The sequence below is a fragment of the Cydia fagiglandana genome, chromosome 24 (genome assembly GCF_963556715.1).
Source record: "Cydia fagiglandana chromosome 24, ilCydFagi1.1, whole genome shotgun sequence".
Lineage (NCBI taxonomy): Eukaryota > Metazoa > Arthropoda > Insecta > Lepidoptera > Tortricidae > Cydia > Cydia fagiglandana.
In genome coordinates, this window is record NC_085955.1 from 7,873,832 (window position 1) to 7,900,116 (window position 26,285).

Below are 26,285 nucleotides of genomic sequence, written 5' to 3' on the forward strand. Positions count from 1 at the left end.
AATTTTACTAGGGACTTGACTAATTAAATAATTTATATGATTACATGCAGGTAGCACGAATTATACAACAGCACCCTCTAGTTGTGACTTCCCTAAAATGTAGTTGCTTATCTAAAAGTCTGCTGTCTATTCCTTTGATGAACTTTTTAAAGTTACATTCATTATTTTGTAATAATTTATCTTATGCCTAAGCTACGTAAGTTATTGGCAGAAATGTAATGTTACTTGTGATATTAAATGATTTTCAAATATGTCAACATTTTATTTTATTACTCGATCTCACTAGCATAATTCTCCACTAGACATTTTGAACTCTTTTTAGTATTTTTCGTGCAAAGAAGTATAACAAGATTAGAAACATTTAGGTCAAAAGCAGTCTTTCCTATACAAAGTGTTCACAAGGAACTCGAAACCTATTTCTAAGATTGATAAAAGTTTCCTTTGTATCCTATAAAATTCTCCCGAAACTTTTTTTTTTCAACTTTTAACTAAGTTTCCGCATCTTACACATCAGCAGGAACCTAGGGTGATTCCGAAAATCACACCTTATAAAACAAAATCTCTAAGTCGTCTGTCTGTTTGTGTGTTTGTTTTTATGTTCGCGGTTAACTCAAAAACTACTTACTTAACGGATTTTCATGCGGTTTTGACCTATCAATAAAGTGGTTCTTGAGGAAGGTTTAGGTGTATAATTTCTTAACCTGTGCGAACACAGGGCGGGTCGCTGGTGTTAAATAAGTATTATACTTACTGAGCCACAATTACTACCTGTTAGATATTTTACTATTGAACCATAAGTAGTATGTACCTAATTCTTCTGGACTACTATTATTTTGATTTTATTAATTTCTCATTTAGGTGAAGTTTTGTCATACCTTTATGAGAAATAAAGATTCTTAAACCTGATGAGGTATGGAATATAAGTTCCTAACTACCTACCAGTGGCGGCGCGTGAAACATATCTATAGGCAAGCCAGGACTAATTTGGCTGACATATTTCCTCTACAACTCTGCTCAAACGTCCAAAAACAGGCAAGCCGGTGGGAATCGGCTTTTATGGACGCGCCGCCACTGCTACCTACCTACTGTCGTTTATAAGTTGTGTTCAGTGATAATCGTAGAACTAGAAGTTTACTGCCTAATTTGGAGCCTGATATGTCCCAATTTCTAATAGATCCGCACCGAAGCTCGAATGCAACCAGGCAGCAGAGATGGCGACAGAGAAAGGCCTTGGACGACCCAGTCTTCAAGAAAAAGGAATGTGAGAGAATAAAGAAGTTACAGAAGAAGAAAAAAGAAAAGTTGACTCCGATCGAAGAGGAAGAACTTAGACTGCGAAAGAGACAGCAGAAACGGTTGGAACGGGAGAGGAAACGGCTTCATAAACTGGCTGAAGTCAGATCAAATGAACCTCAGACGTAGGCCTCTATTTTTGAGATAACTAATGATATTCAGCCTTGTATTCAAGCCTAGTCTCAGCTAACTTTGCATAACAAAGTGAAGGAGTGTCGTTATAAACGTCATATTTCATAGATGTTTGATATTAATGATTTTATGTTAAGAAAGTGAAACCTTATGTTAAGACCATTAGAGTCCAATCTTAGTTTTATTCTGTGTGTTTGAATCATTAGTTTAAATCAAAATGCAACTGTGTATTATTGAACATTGTCATAAGTGCTTGCTTATTGCGTAACTTATAATTTTTAAGTTAACTATTTATAAGTAGTCTTATAAGTGAAATTCCTGTAATTTCTTAGACAAATAAAGTTTCTATAAACCAAATGATGATGATGATATTGTCACAATTAATTATTGCTAATAACATGCAGAATTAGTTTGGCCCGACTCCACTGTCGTCGTTATTTTATTAGAATTTCTTTTACTACGAGCTACATAAGTAGGTATTTAAATTAAAGGCAACTAGGCATTTAAATTAAATGAAATCTAAATCATTTAATAATCTAAATTATTTAATATATTTAAATAATTTAGCAAATATCATTGTCATCATTTCATTTAATTTAAATGCCTAGTTGCCTACCCCTATTTTTTTCTAAAATCTGCAATCTAATTTACCTAGTGAATTAGCACGAAGTAATGTTGCTATTAAGATTTAACCATTTCATCTCAAATCCTCATGTCTGAAATGCATTGTTCCATTTTGTTTTGGATTTTAGGCATGATATCATACAAACATATTAGCCAATAACACAACCATTATTATAGATTAACTTAGTTTACTAGTTGAACGATTTTATGCAGAGTTCAAAGCTCACACAAAATATATTATGAACCTCATCGCCCATCTACAAAAATGACGAGATATAACTTTGTATCCAGACAAGCTAAGATTGTACTTTATTAGGTACTTACTTAAAGCCTAGCCTAACCCACGTATGCGCTAGATTATTTTATTTATTTTATTTTATTTGTCAGGAAAACTTACAGCTAGAGTAACAAGTTTGGTAATAACATAGAAACAGTAAGCCAATTACAAGTTTCCACAGGTAGAAAATGCGTAAAGTACCTACATAGCGTGCGAACTTACAAATTTAAGAAATAATACTTATTACTTACAATTATATTTTGCTTATCATGCTTGACAAGGAGAATAGATTTACACAGTGAACGAGAAGAACAAAAGAGAAATAATAATACTCAATTAAGAAAAAAAAACAGGATAGAAATACATAAGTGTTAACAGTGGGAGAAGTCTTGGCTCATTAGTTTGCGTATAGAACTAAAGCTATCACAGAACAGGTATCACGACTAACGATATAATTTAAACCAATTATCTATTAGGTACGTTACAAGAAAATAGTGAAAATGTTAAGTTTTTAGCCAAACAGATATACCAGTTTCAGAGAACTTCAGTTACATAGCTCAAATATCATAACTAGACAGCAAAAGTTACCAAGATATGACCAACGACATGCATGAAACTAGGAATTAAGTATAAAACCGCAATGTAACGAAGCAAGACCAATTTTAATTTCAGGCGACGTAAGACCACAGAAACAGTCCAAACTGACCAAAGCGGACTCGGACTCGCAAAGTGACGAGGAACAAGTGACGAGCGCCAACAAAACACTCACACCCAAAGAGAAAAGGAAGATCTTTCGAAACAACGTCGTCCAAGTCCTAGTCAAGTCCACAGTCATGCCCTTCAGGTGGCTCAAGAGTTCCTACCGCTGCTTCTACTGCTACGACATCTTCCAAGAGGCTTCGGACTTGAAGAACCACCAACAAGTCCACACAGGCGACGAGATCAAGGAGCAGGCCATGAGCAACTTCTGGGAACCTGTGGTTTACATCGACATATCCAATTTAAGTTGCAGACTTTGTACAGATAACGTAGTGGACTTGTACGATTTAATAGATCATCTAGTCGCAAAACACGGAGTCGTGTATAACAAAGATGTCGGCACCTGTATGGTGGCATTTAAGCTGGATAATTTCTCAGTCACCTGCCTCGCTTGCGGCCTAAGCTTCTACACATTCGGACCATTACTGCACCACACCAACAAAGACCATAAAGGAACCTCGGCTATTCTCTGCGACATATGCGGCCAGCACTTCAAAGATGCCAATTTACTTAGACTACACATAAAAACTGTTCACGAAAACACGGGACTCCTTTGCCCTGAATGCGGTGAAAAATTCGAAACCCGAGCCAAGTTAAAAACGCACCAGAAAAACCATCACGACATGGAGAAGAAGTACAAGTGTCTCGTCTGCTCCCTGACTTTCCAGAGCCACTATAAAAGGTCCAGGCACATGGCAGCAGAACATAAGAATCGACAGGAAGTCAAGTGCCTCCATTGTCCAAAAACTTTCGTGTTCAGAAGCATGATGATGACGCATTTAAGAGACACCCACCTAAAAGTCCGGAACCATGTGTGCGGAGTGTGCGGGTGGGTGGAAGGCTTTCAACAGCAACAGATTGAAGAACCACATGTACAAGCATAGCGGAGAGAAGAATTTTAAATGCACCGCTTGTGACAAGGCATTTACTACTAAGAAGATCATGAAAGCGCACTGCGCGAGGATGCATAAGAATGTCCCTGTTGTTATGAACGCTTGTGAAGACTATGTAGGGTATTAATATTAACACCTTTGCAAAAAATAATATACCGCCCTCTGTTTGATTTAACTAAACCGTAACACTTATTTAAAGATCACCGCGTTTTTAGATATCACTAAATAAATGAGTATGAGACATGAGTATGAATAAGAGTTTACATTTATGGCAAATGTCGACTCCATAGCTTGCTATTAGTCTTACCATGCGACAAAAACTCCGATGCCTGGATATCACCAATCCTTTACAGAAAACGGGAAATAAATCTGGTGTAGTAGGTATATTATGATATATGCTGCGGCATCATTTCTTTTAATCCATTCTGGTAATGGCATTGGTGTAACATAAAATCAAATTTAGAATCGATTAGACCCTTCGTTTAGGGTCCTGAAAATACTAAATACTGTATTGATTTTCACAACTAAGTAGGTAGGTCAAATCAAAACCATGCTTTCGGGTTAAAAACCGATATTTAGGTATATCGTAAGTTAGCGATGCTTTTTTTGCAACTGAACGATATAAGCAACATATTTATTAAAATCTCATTATAATTTAGAGACTGGTTTTAAAAATTAGGACGCTTGATATATTTTAGTGCTGCTAGAGTTAACGATGTATGGATTCAATTATTATTGAATAAATTCAGTTAGAACTAAATCGCAGTTTTATTTACATATGTAGTTTAAGTGAAACTGATCGATGATTGAAGACAGATCGGAAATCGGAACGAATTAACTTTTTCCGATAACAGTAGTTTCTAACATTAAAGAAAACAATAACCACTGTAGATATTTAAGTAGTACATACAGTACTCAAGGTGTTGATCTGATACAGTAGAGCAGCCATTCTCAAAGTGTGTTCCGCGGAACCCTAGGGTTCCGCAAAGCCTCTGTTGGGGTTCCGCGAAAATATACTTGTAATAATAAGAAAAAAACCAGCTCTTCTATAGGTATATCTGGTCCACAGTGATGAACGATAATTTTTAATTTGGAGTTCCGTCAAATATTTCGCTTGCCGAAAGGGTTCCGTCGCCAAAAAAGTTTGAGAACCGCTGCAGTAGAGTATTTAATATATTGATCTGTAAAAAAGTCCAGTTGCCAACTTAATGCGTAAGCAAAATAAGGCAAGAAACTCAAGCATATTAAAACAACTACCTTACAATTTCCCTTTCAGACGCCACTGTGCCAGGTGATCACTTCGAGCGCGCCCGTAAGAGACAGCTACTGCATCAGATCATACACTACTCCACCGCCATGCCGTTCCGGAGAGCCGCCAACATTTACAAGTGCTTCTACTGCTACAAGAACATTAACAAGGCCAGCGACCTTCGGGAACACCACGACACCCACGACGACGACGGACTCAAGTTCAGAACCGTCAAGAGATGCGCCATCCAGTTCCCGACCTGCCTGGACATCTCCGATCTCAGGTGTAAGCTGTGCCACATGGACTATGACGACTTAAAGACATTCCTCATCCATCTGCAAGAAGACCATAAGAAAATATTCTCCATCGAAGCGACGAAACACATTGAATGCTACAAAATATCCGACGGCAACATGAAATGTCTAATCTGCGACGAAACCTTCGAGTACTTCTACCCCCTTCTGATTCACACGGTGAGATCGCACAGGGAAAGCGTGCTGAAATGCGAAACGTGCGGCCAGAGCTTCAGCAGCAAATACGGTCTCAAAAAACACCAGACAACCCACGACACTCCAGAAATCTACCAATGCAGACATTGCGAGAAGTCATTCACATCGACGCATAATAGGCGGGAGCACGAAAAGAGGATTCATGACGAGAAGGCGAGGAAGTGCCATATCTGTGGGGAGATACTAGGCAGCACATTCAAGAAGGCAATGCACTTGGAGAACGTCCACAACGTGATGGGCGAGTTCAAATGCGAAACCTGCCCGAAAACCTTCCGGCTTCGCAACCATTTAGTTAGCCACGTTCAGCGCGTACATCTCAAGGAGAGGAACAAAGTCTGCATGGTCTGCGGCGACAAGTTCTACAATAACAATTTGCTTAAATTGCACATGGTGAGACACAGCGACGAAAAGCCGTTCGAGTGCGAGATATGCAATAAGAAATTCACGAGGAAAAAGGGTTTGGATATTCATGTGCGTACGCATACTGGCGACAAGAGATGCGTGTGTCAGATGTGCGGGGCGGCGTTTGTGCAGACGTCGAGCTTGAAGCTGCACCTGAGAGTGCATCATGGGATAGAGAAAAAGACGGAGCCGAACTGAAGTTTTGACTGACAAAATATAGGCATAGTGCATATTTTGATAGGTACCTATAACACAATAAATAATAGTACTAGTTACAGAAGACTCACTCTAACAAAGCGCTTCCGTTACGATCAGGGCTCTATTTCACCAAAGTGACAAATGTCGCATTTGTCGACATCACTGGTACTGACGTCACAGGCCTCCATAGGCTACGGTAACCGCTTACCATCAGACGGGCGGTGTGGTTGTTTGCCACCAACATGTTAATTTAAAAAAAACTCCACTATATCGCCAGTAAATAAGTACTTATTTTGCGAAGCTAATGACAATTGTCACAAGAAATACGACAATTGTCACGAAATTCCGACACAGAACTCATTTGCTGTCAAGAATTACCGAAAGTTCTTTGAAATCTTGTGACAATTGTCATCATTATCATCATAAACATCACAAGAGAAATAGCTGTTTTTTGCCGATATAGTAAAGTTTTTATAAATAATACAGTGATGGTGACAAACAGGAATACGGCCCGCCCGATGGTAAGCGATAGCCGTAGCCCATGGATGCCTGTGACGTCAGCAACAATGAGACTTGTCGAATTGTCGCACCTGTCACGTTGGTGAAATAGGGGCCAGGACAGATATGGCCGCTAGGTAGCGACAGCGCCACGCGCGGCTTATGGCTAGCCACCAAAATTGGTGTGGAACGGATGTACTTTTAGCTACCTGTAGCAAAGCGACGAAATCGCGGAGTGAGCCACGCCTGCCTATAAGTAAATTTGTGGGTAGAAAATTGTTTAAGTACTTTAATTGTTAAGTATACAAAATTGAGAGGCTTGCATGCAGCTTGCAATGTACAGCAAGTATGCTTGCGCATTCGCTGGATCTGGGCGCATCTTCAAGATTTAATATTTTCAATAGATTATTCTGACGTCATAAGTATATAAACTTGTTAGGTATATTAAGAACTCCTTCTGATGAGCGTTTGATCCGTGCATATAATACTAATTTATATTGCATTGAACTATTACTATAAATGTTGGGACAACGCGAGGAAATGGGGTTGGCAACTGTCAAAGGTTTGCATAGATGGCGCCATCATAGCTTGCTCCTTTTTCTATGAGATTTGGCTTAAAGAACTGGCATCCAGGGTATCAAAAAAGCAAAAAAATTACACAATTCTAGGGATTGACGGGGCAAGCTATGATGGCGCCATCTGCTAAAAACTTCCACCGGCCAACCCCATTGAATATAAATATTCATCTACTTAGTTATCTAGGGAAACCATACTTTTTATAATTAGCCATACTGCGGTTTACATTAGCATAACTTACGAACTTGTATCACTGATGATATAGAAATAAATACATATAAACATATGTTAACTCGTTTTATGGTGAAAATTCTCCTCATGATAAAATCCCGTATTCTTTTAAATTATGAGTGAATTCTTAAATTTTATTAGAATGCCATAAGGGCCACAGACGCTAAGTGTTATTAGTAGGTAGGCTCACTACCTACCACGTCACTACCTATAGTTTTTTTTTAGCATTAGAAATAAGGTAAACAATCTTGATGTGTCATTTAATTGAAAAACACAATTTAAAAATAGGTTACGGCAAATATGTAACAATTATGAATCTAATACGATCATTTATATTCTTCTGCTTTCGTAAGTATTTGATTTTTAAAAAGCGATTTTTCGATTAAAAGACATGTCAAGGTCGCTTACCTTATTTCAAGTTCTTTCTAATGCTAAAAAAAACGAACTATACTAGGCTAAACCAAAGATTTATCGATTGCCCTAAATGAGTAGGTACATATAGTTTAAAACAATTTCATCCTTCGAATTTGAGAGCTACATGAGAATGCGTTGCATGATTCCGTACGATATGCAGTAACTCTGGTTATCAAAAATTGATGTTTCACACCTTAGGGTGGTATTCCACATGTCCAATTTCTTTGTCCAATGTCAGTGCGTCTCACTCTCTCATTAAAGCAAAATGTGAGACGCAATACACATTGGACCATAGAAGGTATGATCCTATAGAAGTGGTATACGCGTGCCTCCGTGAGGGTCAAAACATAGGCAATGCGACACTATGATTGGTCGAATTTATTTGTTGCCCACCATAACCCATATACTAATTTAAGGTGGGGAATAAAAAAAAAGTGAGACTGTGACAAGGACAAACAATAATAGCGCTTTCGCTGCTACTCCTACTGAAAGATACATAAGACTATCCCGTTCGCTCATTTCCCCCACCCATCATGCCTTATTCAGTTAAAATACTAGATTCATGGGCGCAGCACAGGGCCATATGTTTCTCGATTGTTATGTCAGGGGCACATTTTTTCTTCGGTTTTACCTCTCTATTACTTTGAATAACTCTAACGGCTCGGCCACGACATCGAGCGACTAGCGACGGCGGGAGCGATAACCATAGGTTGGAGCGAAAGGTCCGACCGTTGTGTCACGCTCCAACCTATGGTTATCGCTCCCGCCGTCGCAAGTCGCTCGATGTCGTGGCCGAGCCGTAAGGCTGAACGTTTTATTACATTGAATAACTCTAAGTCTGAACGGTTGTCTAAATATTAATGACGTATGATATGATATAAAACCACTTGATCCACAAAATCCACTTGATACCATGAACATCTCTTTTTAACACCGCACGACTGAATGAAACAAAAACTGTCGACGCAGGCAATTACGACCATCATATCCGTATTAGTTTAAGTAGATTTGGCCCAAAGATGTGTGTGAGAACTGTGAGATAGAGATCATAAGAGGTAGAGGTGGTGCCTCTTGCTTGGCAAGTTTTCCTCCTTATCAAAGGAAATCTAACTTTAACCTGATATGAATAGAGTACATTTTATTTATTGATTTTTCTTGTGTAGGTTTACCCAAGCCAATTTTTGCGCTTTTGAACTCTAATTTAATTAGTACTTGTACATGTACGCATAGACTTAGATAAATATAGTTTATTATTCAAGTAGGCATATTACAATGCGCTTATTATTTATTTAGGTATTTATTTTTAAACTTTATTGCACATGCAAAAAGTACAACAGGCGGACTTAATGCCGTTATAGGCATTCTCTACCAGTCAACCGTAAAGCGAAACAGAAAAGCGTCCATGTGGGTGCAGTGAGAAATAAACAGAAAAAAAAAGTAACTAAACTTATGAACGCCAAATAAAGCTACACCGGCTCCAACCCTACACCTCGCCTCGAGAAGATTTAAGTTTTAAGAGGAATACGAGGGTAAAAAAATCTTGAGTAGAAAGTGATACTTTTAACAGACCACTATTGTCCCTTGGAGAAAGACCGCGAATAACATAGTATTAACTCACATTTATAGACGGGTCTAACGCGAATTTTATCCAATTAACTACCTTGATTTACCGACGTTTCGACACAGGTTTCACTGGTCGTGGTCGCGGCTGACGCACCTGATCCACCCTCAATCGGTACTTTACTTGCAGGGCCGACCGTGGACCCTGCCGCCGAAACACGTCGCATGAGGAAACTCCTGCTCACCATCCTACAGAACTCCACAGCTATGCCCTTCACGACCTGGGGCAACACGTACAAATGTTTCTTCTGCCAGAAAATCTTCCATAAGCCCAGCGGTTTAAAAAATCACACCAACACTCATGTAGACCTCGAGCAGAAATTTAGAACTCATACTCATATATTTTATTGCATTTCATGTGTACAGAGGATCTTAGGGCTAAGTACAGTTTCAACATGAACCCTGCGAGGGTATAGCAACATATTTAAGACTAACTAAAACTAGATCATTTAGTTCTCACTTAAAAACTCTTGGATACAGTAATATGCTTTGCTAATTAAATGTCACTTTAGTTGCATTTTGAATCTATTTATGTTTGTTTCTACCTGTATGGACTTTGGAATTTTATTATAAATATTGACTGACATCAATCGATGTGGAGATGGTCTTAGAAGCTTTATCAAACTAGATGTTACCGAGTTAAAATGTAAAAAATGCGACAGCGAATTTAACTCGTTAAAAAACTTCTTAACTCATTTTACGGAAGCTTACAACGAAAAACCTTTAATAGTTATTTGTTTTACAAGGTGGCAAAGTTGTTGTTTAACCGCTCGTGCTAATATTGATACCCGAGCAAGCGAACGATTCCAAAATTGAACCACGAGCGTACCGAGTGGTTCGAGAAATGGAATCTTGAGCGTTGCGAGGGTTTCAAAGCACGAGGGTTAAACAAAATTTGCCCCCGAGTGAAACACAAAATTTTTCACCACACCAACCCGAATCAAATATTAAATGTAAAATATCAAACAAAATCAAACCAAATCAAATCCAAATGAATGTTATTAAATATTTATCATCCAAAATCATCATTTAAAAGTCAATTCTACCAGCAAACATAAGAAAACAACTCAAAATTTGCATTTGATTACTTTGCCTCACATGTGAATAAAATGCAACTTTGCTATCAGTTTTTGAAGTGCAAAGTAAGCCTTTCCGAGCTGGTGTGGTGAAAAGTATATAGACAGCTACATATTATCAGACAGTGTAATGAAATGTCTAATTTGCAATGAGAATTTTCAATATTTCAATCAGCTACTCCTGCATACGTTGAGAATGCACAAAGTGAGCCAGTTCATGTGCGAGACCTGTGGGGTCACCTACGCTACCAAGAAAAGTTTAGCTAAACATTACCAAAGCGCTCACGATACTAATCAGAAAACATACACCTGCAACAATGCGGCAAGAACTTCGCGACTCGACACAAACGTGATAATCACGAGAAGCGAATACACAATATGAAAGTTAGCACATGTGATATTTGTAACCAAACCTTAGGCAGCGCGTTTAAAAAGGCAACCCACTTGGCCAACGTCCACAATGTTAGGCAAGCCGAGTTTAAATGCGACAGTTGTCCTAAAGTCTTCCTGCTTGCAAGTCAGCTAGATATCCACAATTCCACAATAGGAGGATACATATGAAAGAAAGAACTAAAGTTTGCGACGTGTGCGGAGACAAATTATTTGATTATCATCATCTGAAGTTGCACAAGGTTAAACACAGAGAGGAAAAACCTTATGGGTGCGATATCTGCTTGAAAAAGTTTCCTCGAAAAAAGGCCCTGGTGTTACATAAAAAGATACTCACGGGAGACAAGCCGCGCGAGTGTGAGGTGTGCGGGGAGGCGTTTGTGCAGACGACCAGCTTGAAGGTGCACGTGCGAGTGCATCACGGGATTGGGAAGAAACAGTCGAAGTGATGTGCGTGTATCAATTAAATGAGTTAAGAATCGTTTAATAACATCATTTCTTATCTTTAAATGTCTATACATAAGTGTAAAGAAAATAAACATGTATTTACATATAAAGGTAATAAACATCTGTACCTTTTTAGTAGACCTATTACCATTTACGTACTAGCTATTTATTTGGCAGTGGGGTTTGGTATAGGTACGTACTAAGGTGTTGGAAGTACTGTAAATAAAAGTTTAGACGCCGGACAAATAATTAATCTATATTACACTACTCAAAAACTAAACTAACAAAAATTATAATATTTAACAAGTAAGGATTTTATACTCAATCAAAATAATTAGATAGATCTTTGTTTTATAACCAGAACAAAATTACCTACCTGTTGAACTATAATACCTATTGTATTCCACCGGATTAGATAGTACTCGTAAATTTACAAAATGTAGGTATCTACTTTTGGCTCAACTTAGTGTATTCAACGATTTGTTTTTAAATAGTGCAACAGTGAACATAATTTTATGTGTTGCGTAGGTACCTTTGGACTTTCCATCTATAAAATACCTTTCTGAGCTATCCAAATACAAAAGAGAGCAGCCAACAGCCAAGTGACAAGAATTTTATCTAATTTCAGAGAGCACAGACCAGGGGGTCCGCAGACGGGAGGAACTGACCAAACTGCTCACCATTACGATAGAGAACTCTACCGTCATTCCTTTCAAATGGCAAGCCAACGGTTTTCTGTGCTTCTACTGCGGGTGCCCCTTCACCGACTCTTCGGCCCTCAAGCATCACACCAAGGCTGAACACGAGAACGCCAAACTCAAAACTATCTTGAGAACCACTGTGGCGAAAAGCGGGAGCATTAAACTCGACGTGTCAGAGCTAGCTTGCAAGAAATGCGGCGAAACTATGCGCAGCTTACAGCATTTCTTCAACCATATTAAACAACACGGTTTTATAATAAGTGAAGAGGCTTCACATTGTTGCTATCCATTCATTCTTACTGATAACGATATGTCCTGTCTTGAATGTGGGATGTCTTTCAGATTTTTCGGCCCTCTCTTAATTCACACACATAAATATCATACCAAATCTGAGCCGTTCATTTGTGAAATATGCGGACAAGGATTTATAGCTAAAGCGAACGTGGAAAACCATAGGAAAATACACGACAAAAAGTCCGATTGCAACTATCACTGCAAAGAGTGTGATGAAACATTCTCTACACAGTACAAACTTACTTATCATTTCGAAAAAGTCCACACTCCAGCCAAATTCAAGTGTCCTAAATGTCCGGAAGTTCTAGGCAGCAAATACTTAAAGAAACGTCATTTAGCTATCGTACATGATGTGAAAAGCGCGCAGTTTAAATGTGACGAGTGTCAGAAGATTTTCTCGTTGAAAAACAAGTTGCTTCTGCATAAGTCCTGCGTGCATTTGAAAGAAAGGAACATTGCCTGCGAAATTTGTGGACATAAAGTGTTCAGTAAAGATCATTTGAAGCGACATATGGTGAAGCATGATGATGCTAGACCGTTTGAGTGTGAATTCTGTAAGAAAACATTTCAAAGAAAGAAGACCTTGGAGTTCCACAGGAGGATACATACTAACGACAAGAGGTATCAGTGCAAGGAGTGCGGGCGGTCGTTCGTGCAGTGGACGAGCCTCAAGCTCCATATGAGAGTGCATCATTCCAGTAATAATGAAACGTGGACGTAGTAGAAAATATTTTAAATAAACAGTTGTAGATTTAACTTTGTTTTTCATTTTACACCTAGTTAACTAGACCCCTATTCGACAAGCGACGTTTGACGTATCGTGTTGATCTCCCATTGATGTGGGAAAAATCATAAGTTCTCGAATACGTACAATGTCAAAATTAGACATTAACAATCCACAGTTAGGGTGACAAGCAAACCAAACCGAACCGCCCTTAGTTTAGAGTTGAGTTTTGGTTGTACCAAATGATATTATCCACCGTTGATGGAATCAACACTCAGTATGCAATAAAATCAACTGTTGATTTGACGTGTATGCGAAATCTGACAGTTGTACGTGTCGAATTTGGCCTCAGGACTTTCCTTGCGCCTTTATAAGTATGAGTTTATACATTTACAGTGTCAGTGCAGTGAAGCACTCGAAATATCCCTAAGGCCAGCCACACTTATCTGTATTGACGTTAAGTGTGCCGTCAGATATACCGGAAAAACAGGTAGCAAGAAATATGAATAGTTTACCGTGTATGTTCTGATACCTACGTATATTATTGAGATATGAATATGAACTTATTATCAACATATGTGTCGCTTAACTTCAAACTCGGGTAAATCCATTCGACCCTCTCAGCAAATAACTACCCTATTACCTTTTCTTAATACCAAAATCGCATAATCTGACAGATGGATTTACCCGAGTTTGAAGTTAAGCGACTCATATGCTGTTGTTGTATAGGTATGTTAAAATTATATGTTGTTAGAGGTTTCCTCATTCCACATTTTTTTTCGTTTATCAAATTCCTATACAGGAAGTACAGGAACAGAAGCATGAATGTGTGCTTCTGATACTTGTTTGCAATTTTGTCTAAAACTCATTCGGATCTATCTTAAATCCACAGATCCAAAGAAGCACGAACTCCGAGTACCAACGCAAATCGAATGGCAAAAGGCAGCTGCACGTCGCTACGTCCACTCCGTCCTCACCCATTCCTCCCTCCTTCCCTTCCGTTGGCGCGGCAACCGCTATATCTGCTTCTACTGCCACTACACCTTCACAGAGGCCACCTGCTTAAGGACACATACTAGGACTCACCAAAACCTGGCCATTATGAAGCATTTAACACAAACTAGAGACTTCGCACCCATAAAAGTTGATATCGGAGAAACTTTAAAATGCCTCAAGTGTAAACATGAAGATGACAGCTTAGAAGGGTTGGTTTCACATTTAAAAAGCCATAAATTAATTGGAGATATAGAGCAGGAGTGTTTCTTGCCTTTCAAACTAGCTGACAATCAGATATCTTGCCTGAAATGTGCTAAATCTTATCAGTCTTTCGGCATGCTTTACTCTCATATGAATAAAGCTCATTTGGAAGGCACTAAGCGCATTTGCGAGGCGTGCGGTGAAAGCTTTTTCTCAGATTTCAGTTTAAGAAAGCATGTGCAGTCGCATCATTCTAATTCCGACTTCAAATGCAGCCATTGCAACGAGAAATTTAAGTTGGATGCCAATAGAATTAGCCATGAATATAAAGAGCATAACATCAAGTCTTTTAAATGCTACAAGTGTGATGAAATGTTCGGTTCGCATTATTTACGGCGTTTGCACTTGCACAGTACTCATATGAAGATGGAATTTACTTGCAAGGAGTGTTCTAAAACTTTTCTAAGCAAGTCTTTGCTAAATCGACACGTGAATAGGGTACATTTGAAGGAGAAGAAATTCGCGTGTCCCGTGTGTGGGGATAAGTTCTTTGATCTGGGAACTTTGAACGTGCATGCGAAGAAGCATTCGTATAGCCAGCAGAAGAGTTTCCAGTGTAAGGTATGTTCGTTGGTTTTCGGTGGGAAGGTGGAACTGAGTGATCATATGGTCACTCATGCGGGGCAGTCGCTGTCGCTAAAGTAAGTTATGTATGCAAATTATAAAGACAAGACATACAGTATGTATCAGAACGAAAGGCAAAGAAAGAGACCCATTAATTTTTAGGTCATACTGAGCAACTTTTACTATGGGACCAACCCCGAAAACGCGGAAAAAAAATTGCATATTTCATACATTTTGCTGGTCTGATGTTGAAATTGAAATATCCTTTTTTTCGCGATTTCGGGGTTGGTCCCATAGTAAAAGTTGCTCAGTATGATCTAAACATTAATGGGTCTCTTTCTTGGCCTTTCGTTCTGATTGTTCCTAAAATCCTAGACGCGTTTTTTTTTATGAAATAAGCATTTCATTATTTAGAATGATTAAAAAAATATGTTACCACATTTTCGTAATTTTTACATTTAGTGTATCCATATATTTGTAGACTGTTTAAAAACAAAAAACTTTTTTTTTTATTTATTCCTCTCCGTAAATAATGTAAATATAAAAAAAACCGGGCAAGTGCGAGTCGGACTCGCGCACGAAGGGTTCCGTACCCTAATGCAAAAAAAGGCAAACAAAAAACGGTCACCCATCCAAGTACTGACCCCGCCCGACGTTGTTTAACTTCGGTCAAAAATCACGTTTGTTGTATGGGAGCCCCACTTAAATCATTATTTTGTTCCGTTTTTAGGATTTGTTGTTATAGGGGCAACAGAAATACATCATCTGTGAAAATTTCAACTGTCTAGCATAGCATATCACGGTTCGTGAGATACAGCCTGGTGACAGACGGACGGACGGACGGACAGCAGAGTCTTAGTAATAGGGTCCCGTTTTACCCTTTGGGTACGGAACCCTAAAAATTTAACTGTCTGTTTTCAACCGAACACAAGTTATATTTATATCAAAACTATGTAAGTTTTTTACTTTACTCTCCTCTATGATAGGAAACAATTGAATGGAAACCATAGAAGAGATTTATTTGTCATGATGTAAAAATGTAACTTTTGATGGAGCTAAAATAAATATAATATATATGGTGCAGCGAGTTGTTTTAATGTGGAGACATGTCAGGATCAGCCGGCCTAGCCAAGGTGACTATCGCTTCGACAACGAAACGCTTTGTGTCTCTCTATCACTCTTTCATATTAGTGCGACAGAGACAGTTGCGTTTCGACCGCTACGAAGCGTAAGCGATTGGCATGTTGGCTACGCGGCCTGGGCCCCTTAATTTCATATTGTTTCGCACACTGCATAACTATCATTCGACGCGAGAGGATATACTCGTAGCATGAATCTAGTATAGTACATTGTAAGTAGGAGAGGACGGAAAATCGCTAAAAGATGGACGAGTGAGTTCGAGGGCCGACACGTTAGTGGAGGCCCTCGAATAATACGAGTCCATCTTTAGCGTTTCCGGCCGAGGCATTACATAGTGCTTTTCACGACTACTGCGAGGAAATAAGAAAACATTTGCATAACTATAAGTACTAGCCCGCGATTTCTCTGGTAGCAAATTACTAGCCACTGCCTGTGCTGTCTCTTGAATTTCGGTAGGCGTAAGAATATCATTTTCTTCACAAGAAGAACTCATTTTTATAGCGAGCGTAGATACGCGTTTCTTATATTTTTTAGTCAAACATAATTTACACTATCCAATTCAGTAGGTATTTTCAGATCCCGCCTTTTTTTACTTTTTTTCCCACTTTTAAGAGGCGTTTTTCTATTATTTGCTTCAAACCGACTCTACAATTAGAAGCGTTTTTGCTAATAAAACCACAAACAGCTACAAAAGTAAAAAACGCCTTAAGCGTGAACTGAATAGATAATTGTTAAAAAAAAATGAAGTGAATGGTTTTGATATTTCTTTTTTTTTTAAACAAGAAATTGGTGCTATAAATAACCTAATTTTATTTTTGAAGGAAAAAGTTGCGCAAAAAAAGACCTTTTATTGATTTTTATGTTTTAAATGATACTCATTGCTGTAGCGAACTGTCACCAATGACAGATGATGACAACAATGAAACATTGTAGTAGTGGTGCTTCAGGTGCTACAGCTATTGCCTACTTTCCAGCTTGGTTTTAGACCATCTATTGCCACATTTCCGAACAGTGGCGTGAAAAGTATATAAATGGTTCAGGCATGAGGGAGGGGGGATGACCGAACAGGATAGTCTTATATATCTTGCAGTAGGCGTAGCAGCGAAAGAGCTAGGTAATATTGTTTTTATTCCCTACCGTAAATTCGTTCAACCGTGTCGCAATGCGTATGTTTTGTCCCTCACGGAGGCACGCGTATACCACTTCTATAGGATCCTACCTTCTATGGGATATACTCGTAGCAGCGGTCTGCAACAAGCGGCCCGCGAGCCTCTAGCTATTTTGTATGTAATATTGACAAACGAAAATGTCTGCTAAAGTCACAAATATCACCAATGCGCGGCCCGCGTCAACTTCGTGAACTACTATAATATATGGCCCTTGGCTGCTAAAAGGTTGCTGACCGCTGTAGCGATGTGACGAGTCCACTTTTTTTCGATTCGAATCATTCGAATCGATTCGGCCACTGATCCGAGTTGAAATTCGAACTGACTCGACTCGACGGTTTGCGTGGTTCGCGACAAGGTCACGGGCCGCGGAGCCGCAAACGAGTCAAGCGGCAGTTGTTGTAAACAGAACCTTCAGGACACCGAATTAAGGTTTATTTTTCAATGGCCATACTACCAGTGAACTCGACTCGGGATGGCGAATCAAGCGGCAGTTGTTGTAAAAAGAACCTTCGGGCTATGGAATTAAGGTTTATTTTTGAATGGTCATAGTACCAGTCAACTCGGATTGAAACGGCGAATCAAGCGGCAGTTGTTGTAAAAAGAACCTTCGGGCTATCGAATTAAGGTTTATTTTTGAATGGCCTTAGCGTAGCGTTGACTCGGCTCGGAGAGTTGGTGAATTGGCGATTCATTCGCCGAGTCAGCGGATCGGATACCAAGTTACCAGTCAGTTTAGTGGCAGAGTTGATTCGGATTGCCAATAGTCTTGATTCGAATCAACTCATCTGTAGGTTGATTCGGATTATTCGAATCAGATAACTCGACTCGCCCATCGCTAGACCGCTGGGATATGGATATAGGGACGGAAATAAAAGCAGTGTGCACTTTGTACAAATCACAATGTATTCATGAACTATTTACATCGGCCGCTATACTAACATCCAAGTATACAAGGCTACGGTATACGGAACCAACACTTTACAGTTACACTAGGCGCCTCAAGGCATGTCACATGCAGACCATTAGGGGTTGTGCACAAATCACGCGAGGTGTTTTCGGCTACTTTTTGACCCCCCCCCCCCCCCTTGGTGAGGTTTTTGGCTACCCCCCACACACAACCTCACGTGTATTTTTTTGAATTTTTTTCATTTGACCTAATTTTAAGATAAATAGTATTTTATATAGAAAATCTTGTTCATTTTTCTATTTTCGTTAAATAGACTCGCTATTTTGAAGTGCAGAGTGAAGATTTATGTTTAACGAAACCGAGAAAAAGTATCCACTCATGTGGTAGGTTTTTTTTTAGTTTCGTTCACTGTAGAAAATTACACGTGAGGTTTTCTTATACCCCCCTCCCCCAACGTGATTTTTTCGTGACCCCCCTCCCCCTATCGAACCTCGCGTGATTTGTGCACAAGCCCTTACTGATGTAGTGCATAATTATTTTCCATCGTCACGGAAACTTACGAACGTGTCTTGCTATTTCAGTCAGTCTCGGTACAAAAAGTACTGAGGTCGGCTGAAGTAGCATGACAAATACGAACGTTTCCGAGAAAATACGATGGAAAACAATTATGCGATGCAATTTTTAACTTTTCTATAATGTAGTACGGAATAGGAGAATTTTAAAGTATTATTTTATGGTGCCCCTATAATTATTTTATGGCAGTTATTTAACATCGTGTGACAAGGACAGTGTGATAGTATTGATAGTCCGTCACACAATGTTATATAAAGTTATGTAACTATCAGTATAGGGGCACCATTACCAAGACGCTTTGGTTGCCAGACTATATAATTTAGAGTGATTGGTTGATAAAATTTAATGATTTTGGAATTTACCCCAATACCCCTTAAAAAAACGCATTCCAGCGAGGCTAGATGAAGTGATATCAAGACGAATCATCACTGTGTTGAAATTAACAAGTTATATTTTTATATTTCTTCTTCCTCGCGTTATCCCGGCATTTTGCCACGCCACAGCTCATGCGAGCCTGGCGTCCGCTGGACAACTAATCCCAAGAATTGGCGTAGGCACTAGTTTTTACGAAATCGACTGCCATCTGACCTAACCCAGAGGGGAAACTAGGCCTTATAAAGATGAGTCCGGTTTCCTCACGATGTATTCCTTCACCGAAAAGCAACTGGTAAATATCAAACCATATTTCGTACACAAGTCCCGAAAAATTCATTGGTACAAGCCGGGGTTTGAACCCCCGACCGGATTGAAAGCGGCACGATCTTACCGCTAGGCCACCGCCTTAATATATTTATATTTCAAACATGTAATGGTATAATACTGTTTCGTGGACATAAATAAAAATAGAAAAGTTAAAAATTGCTTCTACGAACAATGCTCAGTTAAAAAAAACGGTCTCTCCTGTTCACTTCAGACAAGAAATGCTATTTACTCAAAGTATCCAAAGACTCGAGCCTTTTAGCTCTTTTTTAGGGTTCCGTACCCAAAGGGTAAAACGGGACCCTATTACTAAGACTTCGCTGTCCGTCCGTCCGTCCGTCTGTCACCAGGCTGTATCTCACGAACCGTGATAGCTAGACAGTTGACATTTTCACAGATGATGTATTTCTGTTGCCGCTATAACAACAAATACTAAAAATAGAATAAAATAAAGATTTAAATGGGGCTCCCATACAACAAACGTGATTTTTGACCAAAGTTAAGCAACGTCGGGAGTGGTCAGTACTTGGATGGGTGACCGTTTTTTTTTTTGTGCTTTTTTAGTGCTCGCCTCATCTCTTGACGCCTAAAAGGCTAAAAGCCTATTCCTATTTAATTAGTAAAATATTTTAGGCGTCAAGAGATGAGGCGAGCCCTAAAAAAAGAGCTAAGAGCCTCGAGTCTTTTGGATCACTAGCATGCACTTAGCTTTGAAAAAACTTTCAGGAGGTTGTTACAAAATTGTCCAAAGTCCGTTACTAATTGTAAAACATAAAACATTAGACTTAAGTCATGAATAGTCTAGTTTTTTTTAACTATGAAGATAACCACCGTAGACAATGTACCTCATAGTTAAAAAAAAAACTTTATCAGTGATATTAATTCCTGAATTTTTAGCAACAAAATGATTGAAACGTACAGTTAACCGTTTCCAACATTTCAAATTTAACTACATTTAAGATGTAATTTCATAAAACGGGATAAAATTTACCCCATTTGATTTGAAACTGATTTGATTTCCATGCTAGAAAAACTGTACTCAATTCAGCTATTGGTCAAAATCTGCTTAAAAATCTGTAAATTGACCATAAACCATTTAAATTTATTAATGCTCACAATACGATCATAATCAATTCGCTTCTCACTAACACTCGAATGAAATACATACATCGATATAAAATAAAGTCCATTACATTTCGACACGACGACGAAATCTAACCACTCCTCAATGAAGCTATTAAAACGGGTGACTTTATAAGGGAATTCTAATAGAAAATGACCCGTTTTAAATGCTCTACACCACCCGCACATAGCACACAATTAGTGTACAGATACAGACGCCATCAGATATATCGTCACGGCCAACGTATTCACAACTATCTGAACAAAGCCTCTACTATCGAAATTTTTAAGTGCATGTTCAGATATATTTGAGCACGAAGGTGCTCCGCTCCGATTTATCTGATGTCGAGTGTACTAAAACGTCTATTACAATGGTACGGTCTATTACTACGGTGTTTTACAGATTTAAGTATAACGATACACTGAAAATATTTTATTGTGATATTTGTGATACAAGGAAAACAACTCGCAAGTGACGATACAGTGAAACATGAGCAAATGCGATTTTTTTATTTACAACATATTGAACTATTATCACAGAATAAATAATATTACTAGGTACAGAAGACTCACTCTCTAACAAAACGCGTATGTTACGATCAGCACAGATATGGCCGCTAGGTGGCGACAGCGCCACGCGCGGCTTATGGCAAACCCCAAATTTGGGGTGGAACGGATGTACTTTTAGCTACCTGTAGCAAAGCGACGGAATCGTGGAGTGAGACACGCCTGCTATTATTACTATAGTTCGAGTTTTTAGCATTAGAAAGAAGGTAAGCGATTTAGCCATGTCTTTTTATTAAAAATCACCATTGAAAAATAAGTCACAGCAAACATGTTAGAATTATAAATCATATACAATCTTTTACATTCTTTTGCTTTCGTAAGTAATATAAACTAATTTTTTAAAGCGTTTTTCAATATTTTTTTAATAAAAAGACACGTCAAGATTTTTTATCTTCTTTTTAATGCTAAAAAAAGGAACTATAGTAATAATAGTTCAATGTGTTGGTTATAAAAAAAAACGTCATTTGCTCATGTTTCACTGTAGTAAAACCTATTACTTGTACCTTGCGAGGCAATGTTAAAAACGTTTTTGTAAGTATAGTTCGTTTTTTTAGCATTAGAAAGAATTTGCAAGAAGGTAAGCGATCTTGACACGTCTTTTAATTTTTTAAATGTGGTTTTCAATTAAAAGACACATCAAGATTGTTTACCTTATTTCTAATGCTAAAAAAAATGAACTAGGAAAACTGGGACTGTCAACCGGGGTGAATAGGGACAAAACCTTAAATTTGATTTGTCTGACAATTGACCGTAGTTATGCAGAAAACAACCAACTCAATTTTTTTATCAATGCAGAAAGCGACCAAAGCCACTGAGTTAGGGTGTAAGTCACTTTGACAAAAATAAAGTTGGTCGCTTTCTACAGAACTACGGTCAATTTCTTAATAATAACCTACACAAATTGTGTCAAACAAAATATACTATTATTTTCAATCGAATTATATAGTTTTGTGTATATTTTTTAAATCGTCGGTTGACAAGCAAAAGTCACTATATACTATCAAAAAAATAAAGTAACAATGCACTTTATTGCACTTGTAGCACGGTTTATTGTACAATAATTTCAATGGTGTTAGTTAGTGACTTTTGCTCAAATCATGCTTTTGCTTTTGTCAAATCATGGGATTAGTTGTCAAGCGGATCCCAGGCTCCCATGAGCCGTGGCAAAATGCCGGGATAACGCCAGGAAGAAGAGTTAGTGACTTTTGCTTGTCACCCGACGAAATGTCTTAATTGTGTATATTTTTTTTTATTTTTAAGTGATATCAATCCAGTCATCCCCATTCAACACGGTTGACAGTACCTATCTTGTATTTGAACCTTGGACCTATTGCACCTAAGGCGCCTTTAGTTCACTCACTGCACTCTTACACGTGTGAGTTGCGTACAAGTGTCCTGTGTGTGTGTGTGTGTGTGTGTGTGCGTGTGTGTGTGTGTGTGTGTGTGTGTGTGTGTAGTGACCTATGACGTCATCATGTCGTTGCAGGCGGCTCCGCTGACGGCGCCCTTCAGCAGCTCGTTGATGTCTCGCCGGAACATCGACAGGTTCTGCGTGAATCTGGAATATCACAATAATCAGTTAGTTCTTCTTCTTCTTCTTCCTGGCGTTATCCCGGCATTTCGCCACGGCTCATGAGAGCCTGGGGTCCGCTTGACAACTAATCCCATGATTTGACGTAGGCACTAGTTTTTACGAAAGCGACTGCCATCTGACCTTCCAACCGAGAGGGTAAACTAGGCCTTATTGGGATTAGTCGGGTTTCCTCACGATGTTTTCCTTCACCGAAAAGCGACTGGTAAATATCAAATGATATTTCGTACACAAGTTCCGAAAAACTCATTGGTACGAGCCGGGGTTTGAACCCGCGACCTCCGGATTGCAAGTCGTACGCTCTCACCGCTAGGCCACCAGCGCTTCTTGTATTTCATTCCACAATAATCAGTTAGTTAAAGTAGAAAAGTAAAAGTATGTAATATGTAACACAGACAAGAGATCCTTCAGACTGAGCATAGTAGCTCTACCCCCTCTGCCACAAATACGGTAGTTTTACTCCATTTTCGAGTCAAAAGTGTCTTTGTGTGACGCCCGTGTCTTTGAACGGACCAATCACGGTACGGGACTTCGCTCACCTCGTACCGCACACCAGTATTTTTGGCAGCATCGGTTTCACGAAATAATTGCTTTAAACTCCGTCTAGAGGATACCTAGTCTATGGTATGTAATTATACAGGGTGGCCAAAATAAGTTTTTGGCAAAAATTTCATTTTTGGTACTAGCTTTTATCACTGACTGTACTTTTCTTACGACAGACAACTAACACTCATCGAGGCAATTCTAAAAACCCACAATTTGGTTGTCATGTGTCATCACAGAGTTCCTATGGCCACCTCCTGTCTCCATCATCAGATCAGCTCAATGGTACCATAATATTGCATTGTTATCCGATTTATACATGCATGCAGTCCGCTGAACCACTGCGCTAGCTGTGGTTGCTGTATCATCGTTACTTACTTGTCCCTGTTCTTGGTGAGCAGGTTGGGTTCTATCCCCTGCATGAGTCCGCTGAACCACTGCGCTAGTTGTGGTTGCTCGTCTCTTGGTTGCTGTATCATCATTACTCACTTGTCTCTATTCTTGGTGAGCAGGTTGGGTTCTATCCCCTGCATGAGTCCGCTGAACCACTGCGCTAGTTGTGGTTGCTCGTCTCTTAGTTGCTGTATCATCATTACTCACTTGTCTCTATTCTTGGTGAGCAGGTTGGGTTCTATCCCCTGCATGAGTCCGCTGAACCACTGCGCTAGCTGTGGTTGCCCGTCTCTGGGTTGCTGTATCATCATTACTCACTTGTCTCTATTCTTGGTGAGCAGGTTGGGTTCTATCCCCTGCATGAGTCCGCTGAACCACTGCGCTAGCTGTGGTTGCTTGTCTCTTGGTTGCTGTATCATCATTACTCACTTGTCTCTATTCTTGGTGAGCAGGTTGGGTTCTATCCCCTGCATGAGTCCGCTGAACCACTGCGCTAGTTGTGGTTGCCCGTCTCTTGGTTGCTGTATCATCATTACTCACTTGTCTCTATTCTTGGTGAGCAGGTTGGGTTCTATCCCCTGCACGAGTCCGCTGAACCACTGCGCTAGTTGTGGTTGCTCGTCTCTTGGTTGCTGTATCATCATTACTCACTTGTCCCTATTCTTGGTGAGCAGGTTGGGTTCGATCCCCTGCATGAGTCCGCTGAACCACTGCGCTAGCTGTGGTTGCTTGTCTCTTGGTTGCTGGGCGATCATCTCGGCTCGGATGCGGCTGAACTGCTCCTCGTTGAGGAGGATGAGGCCGAGGAGCGGCCGCGACATGGACCACTGGTTGCAGCAGTCTTCGAACATTATCACGTTTAGGACCTGTCATGGAAATATAAAATATTTTATTTATTTATTTAATCTTTATTGCACATAAGGAAATACACTGTACAAAAGGCGAACTTAATGCCATAAGGCATTCTCTACCAGTCAACCTTAGCCTACTATTATTATTTTCCACTCACAAAAAAGTTACAGTTTACAGAAATTAAAGTGTTACCTTAAATTTCAAATCTAAAAGACTAAAGATCGGTTTTCCTAAGATAGCGGTGCCGTCATATAGCTATCCTAGGAAACAGGGACATTGCATTATTCCCTAACCCGGGGTTAACCGGTTAAAACTGGAGTTACCACGGTTATCAGTACAATTTGACACTGGGTTAATGGTTTAACCGCTTAACCCCGGGTAAAGCTCAGTGCCGTCATATAGCGGCCGTCTCCATACAAAATAATACGGCTAACAGCCGTATTCGAACAATGGGATACGTCAAATACTAGATATTGAAACGATATGGATCGGATATGTCAGTGTCAAACAAGTGTCACAATTGACGTTTCTTCAAACAAAGACATCACTTTTGACTACGGTTGCCATCGTATTTAAGTATCACGTCCCTTATTTTTACTGGTCCCGTTTTTGTCTCGTATTTTGTCGACCGGTCTGCCTAGTGTGGGTATTAAGGGCAGGGCTCTCCACACAGCAGCAACCAGATACACCCCCCCCCCTCGGTGGCTTTTTTACCTGAGGGCGATATGGCTCTCAGGTAAAAAAGTTTGTGCTCTAGAATACCGTCCCATCAGGCCTAGCCAAGGTTACAATCACCATCGCTTCGACAACGAACATTATGTCTCTCTATCACGCTTCCATACTAGCGCGACAGTGACAGTTGCGTTTCGATCGCTACGGAGCGTAAGCTATTGGCATCTTGGCTACGCGGCCTGTTCCGACTAATTATGGCAACCCTACTTTTGACACTTGTTTGAATACGGCTGTAAATATGGGTGTCGTAGTTGGTTGCTCAACCAAATCTCACCGTGGCCAGAAGCTGCTGCATGATCTCCGGCCGCTGCTGCAGGACTTGTATGAACATGTTACTCGTCTCCGGTTGCCGCCCGTGAGGGATTTTGTTGCTTGCTGAAAAACAAAGCAAATATTATTCGAATATAAATTTAAAACAAAAGCTTTTTAAGTTTTATAAAAAAAAAGGTTAGTTAGGATTTTTAACAGAAATAAATATAGGTATGCTTTAAGCATACTTCTGTAAAGATATTATCTTTAATTCATCAATAGGGTATTTTATGGATTTAAAATAAATTATTTTACACCATGCATGAAATAAAGCACCAGATAATTATTAGGAAAACACAGATGGGAGTTATTTTTAAAAACAAGCTCTATTTAATAAATCGGATAGAAATATAAAAAGTAGGTGAGTTGACCGTGACGTCACGATGTAATGTTTCATATAAATTCCATATTAGCAAATCGTTTTTAGAATGTATTAAATGAAACACAATGGCGTTCATGCAAGACTATTTTATTATAGATAGTGTGGGTGGGTACATATACTCATTTTTATACCTACCTACATAAGTACATACATCACATTCCTCCTCTCAGAAAGATAT

The 26,285-nt window shown here is 39.3% G+C and overlaps 4 protein-coding genes and 1 pseudogene across 4 annotated transcripts in view; 4 read left to right on the top strand and 1 right to left on the bottom strand.

The window, feature by feature from the left end:
* Positions 1-1,155: 1,155 nt before the first annotated feature.
* LOC134676679 (zinc finger protein 624-like) lies at positions 1,156-4,587 on the top strand (annotated as a pseudogene).
* Positions 4,588-5,226: 639 nt separating this feature from the next.
* LOC134676680 (zinc finger protein OZF-like) lies at positions 5,227-7,477 on the top strand (the record flags this gene model as incomplete). The annotated part of the gene is made up of 1 exon (XM_063535078.1): positions 5,227-7,477. A coding segment is annotated over one exon (1,110 nt), but the record flags the coding sequence as incomplete, so codon positions are not given.
* A 4,173-nt stretch (positions 7,478-11,650) lies between these two features.
* Positions 11,651-13,339, top strand: LOC134676681 (zinc finger protein OZF-like). Its single transcript, XM_063535080.1, has 2 exons — positions 11,651-11,699; positions 12,199-13,339. Exons 1-2 carry the CDS (start codon positions 11,651-11,653, stop codon positions 13,302-13,304), a joined length of 1,155 nt encoding a protein of 384 aa, XP_063391150.1. The 3' UTR covers positions 13,305-13,339.
* A 793-nt stretch (positions 13,340-14,132) lies between these two features.
* On the top strand, positions 14,133-15,346 carry LOC134676682 (oocyte zinc finger protein XlCOF26-like). Its single transcript, XM_063535081.1, has one exon. The coding sequence runs from the start codon at positions 14,133-14,135 to the stop codon at positions 15,207-15,209; it is 1,077 nt and encodes a 358-aa protein (XP_063391151.1). The 3' UTR covers positions 15,210-15,346.
* A 3,483-nt stretch (positions 15,347-18,829) lies between these two features.
* Positions 18,830-26,285, bottom strand: part of LOC134676435 (exportin-7-B) — an 84,475-nt gene continuing 77,019 nt past the window's right edge. Inside the window, 3 exon segments of the mRNA XM_063534831.1 lie at positions 18,830-22,863; positions 24,484-24,698; positions 25,691-25,791. Coding sequence (XP_063390901.1) covers positions 22,767-22,863; positions 24,484-24,698; positions 25,691-25,791 — 413 coding nt within the window. The 3' untranslated portion in view covers positions 18,830-22,766.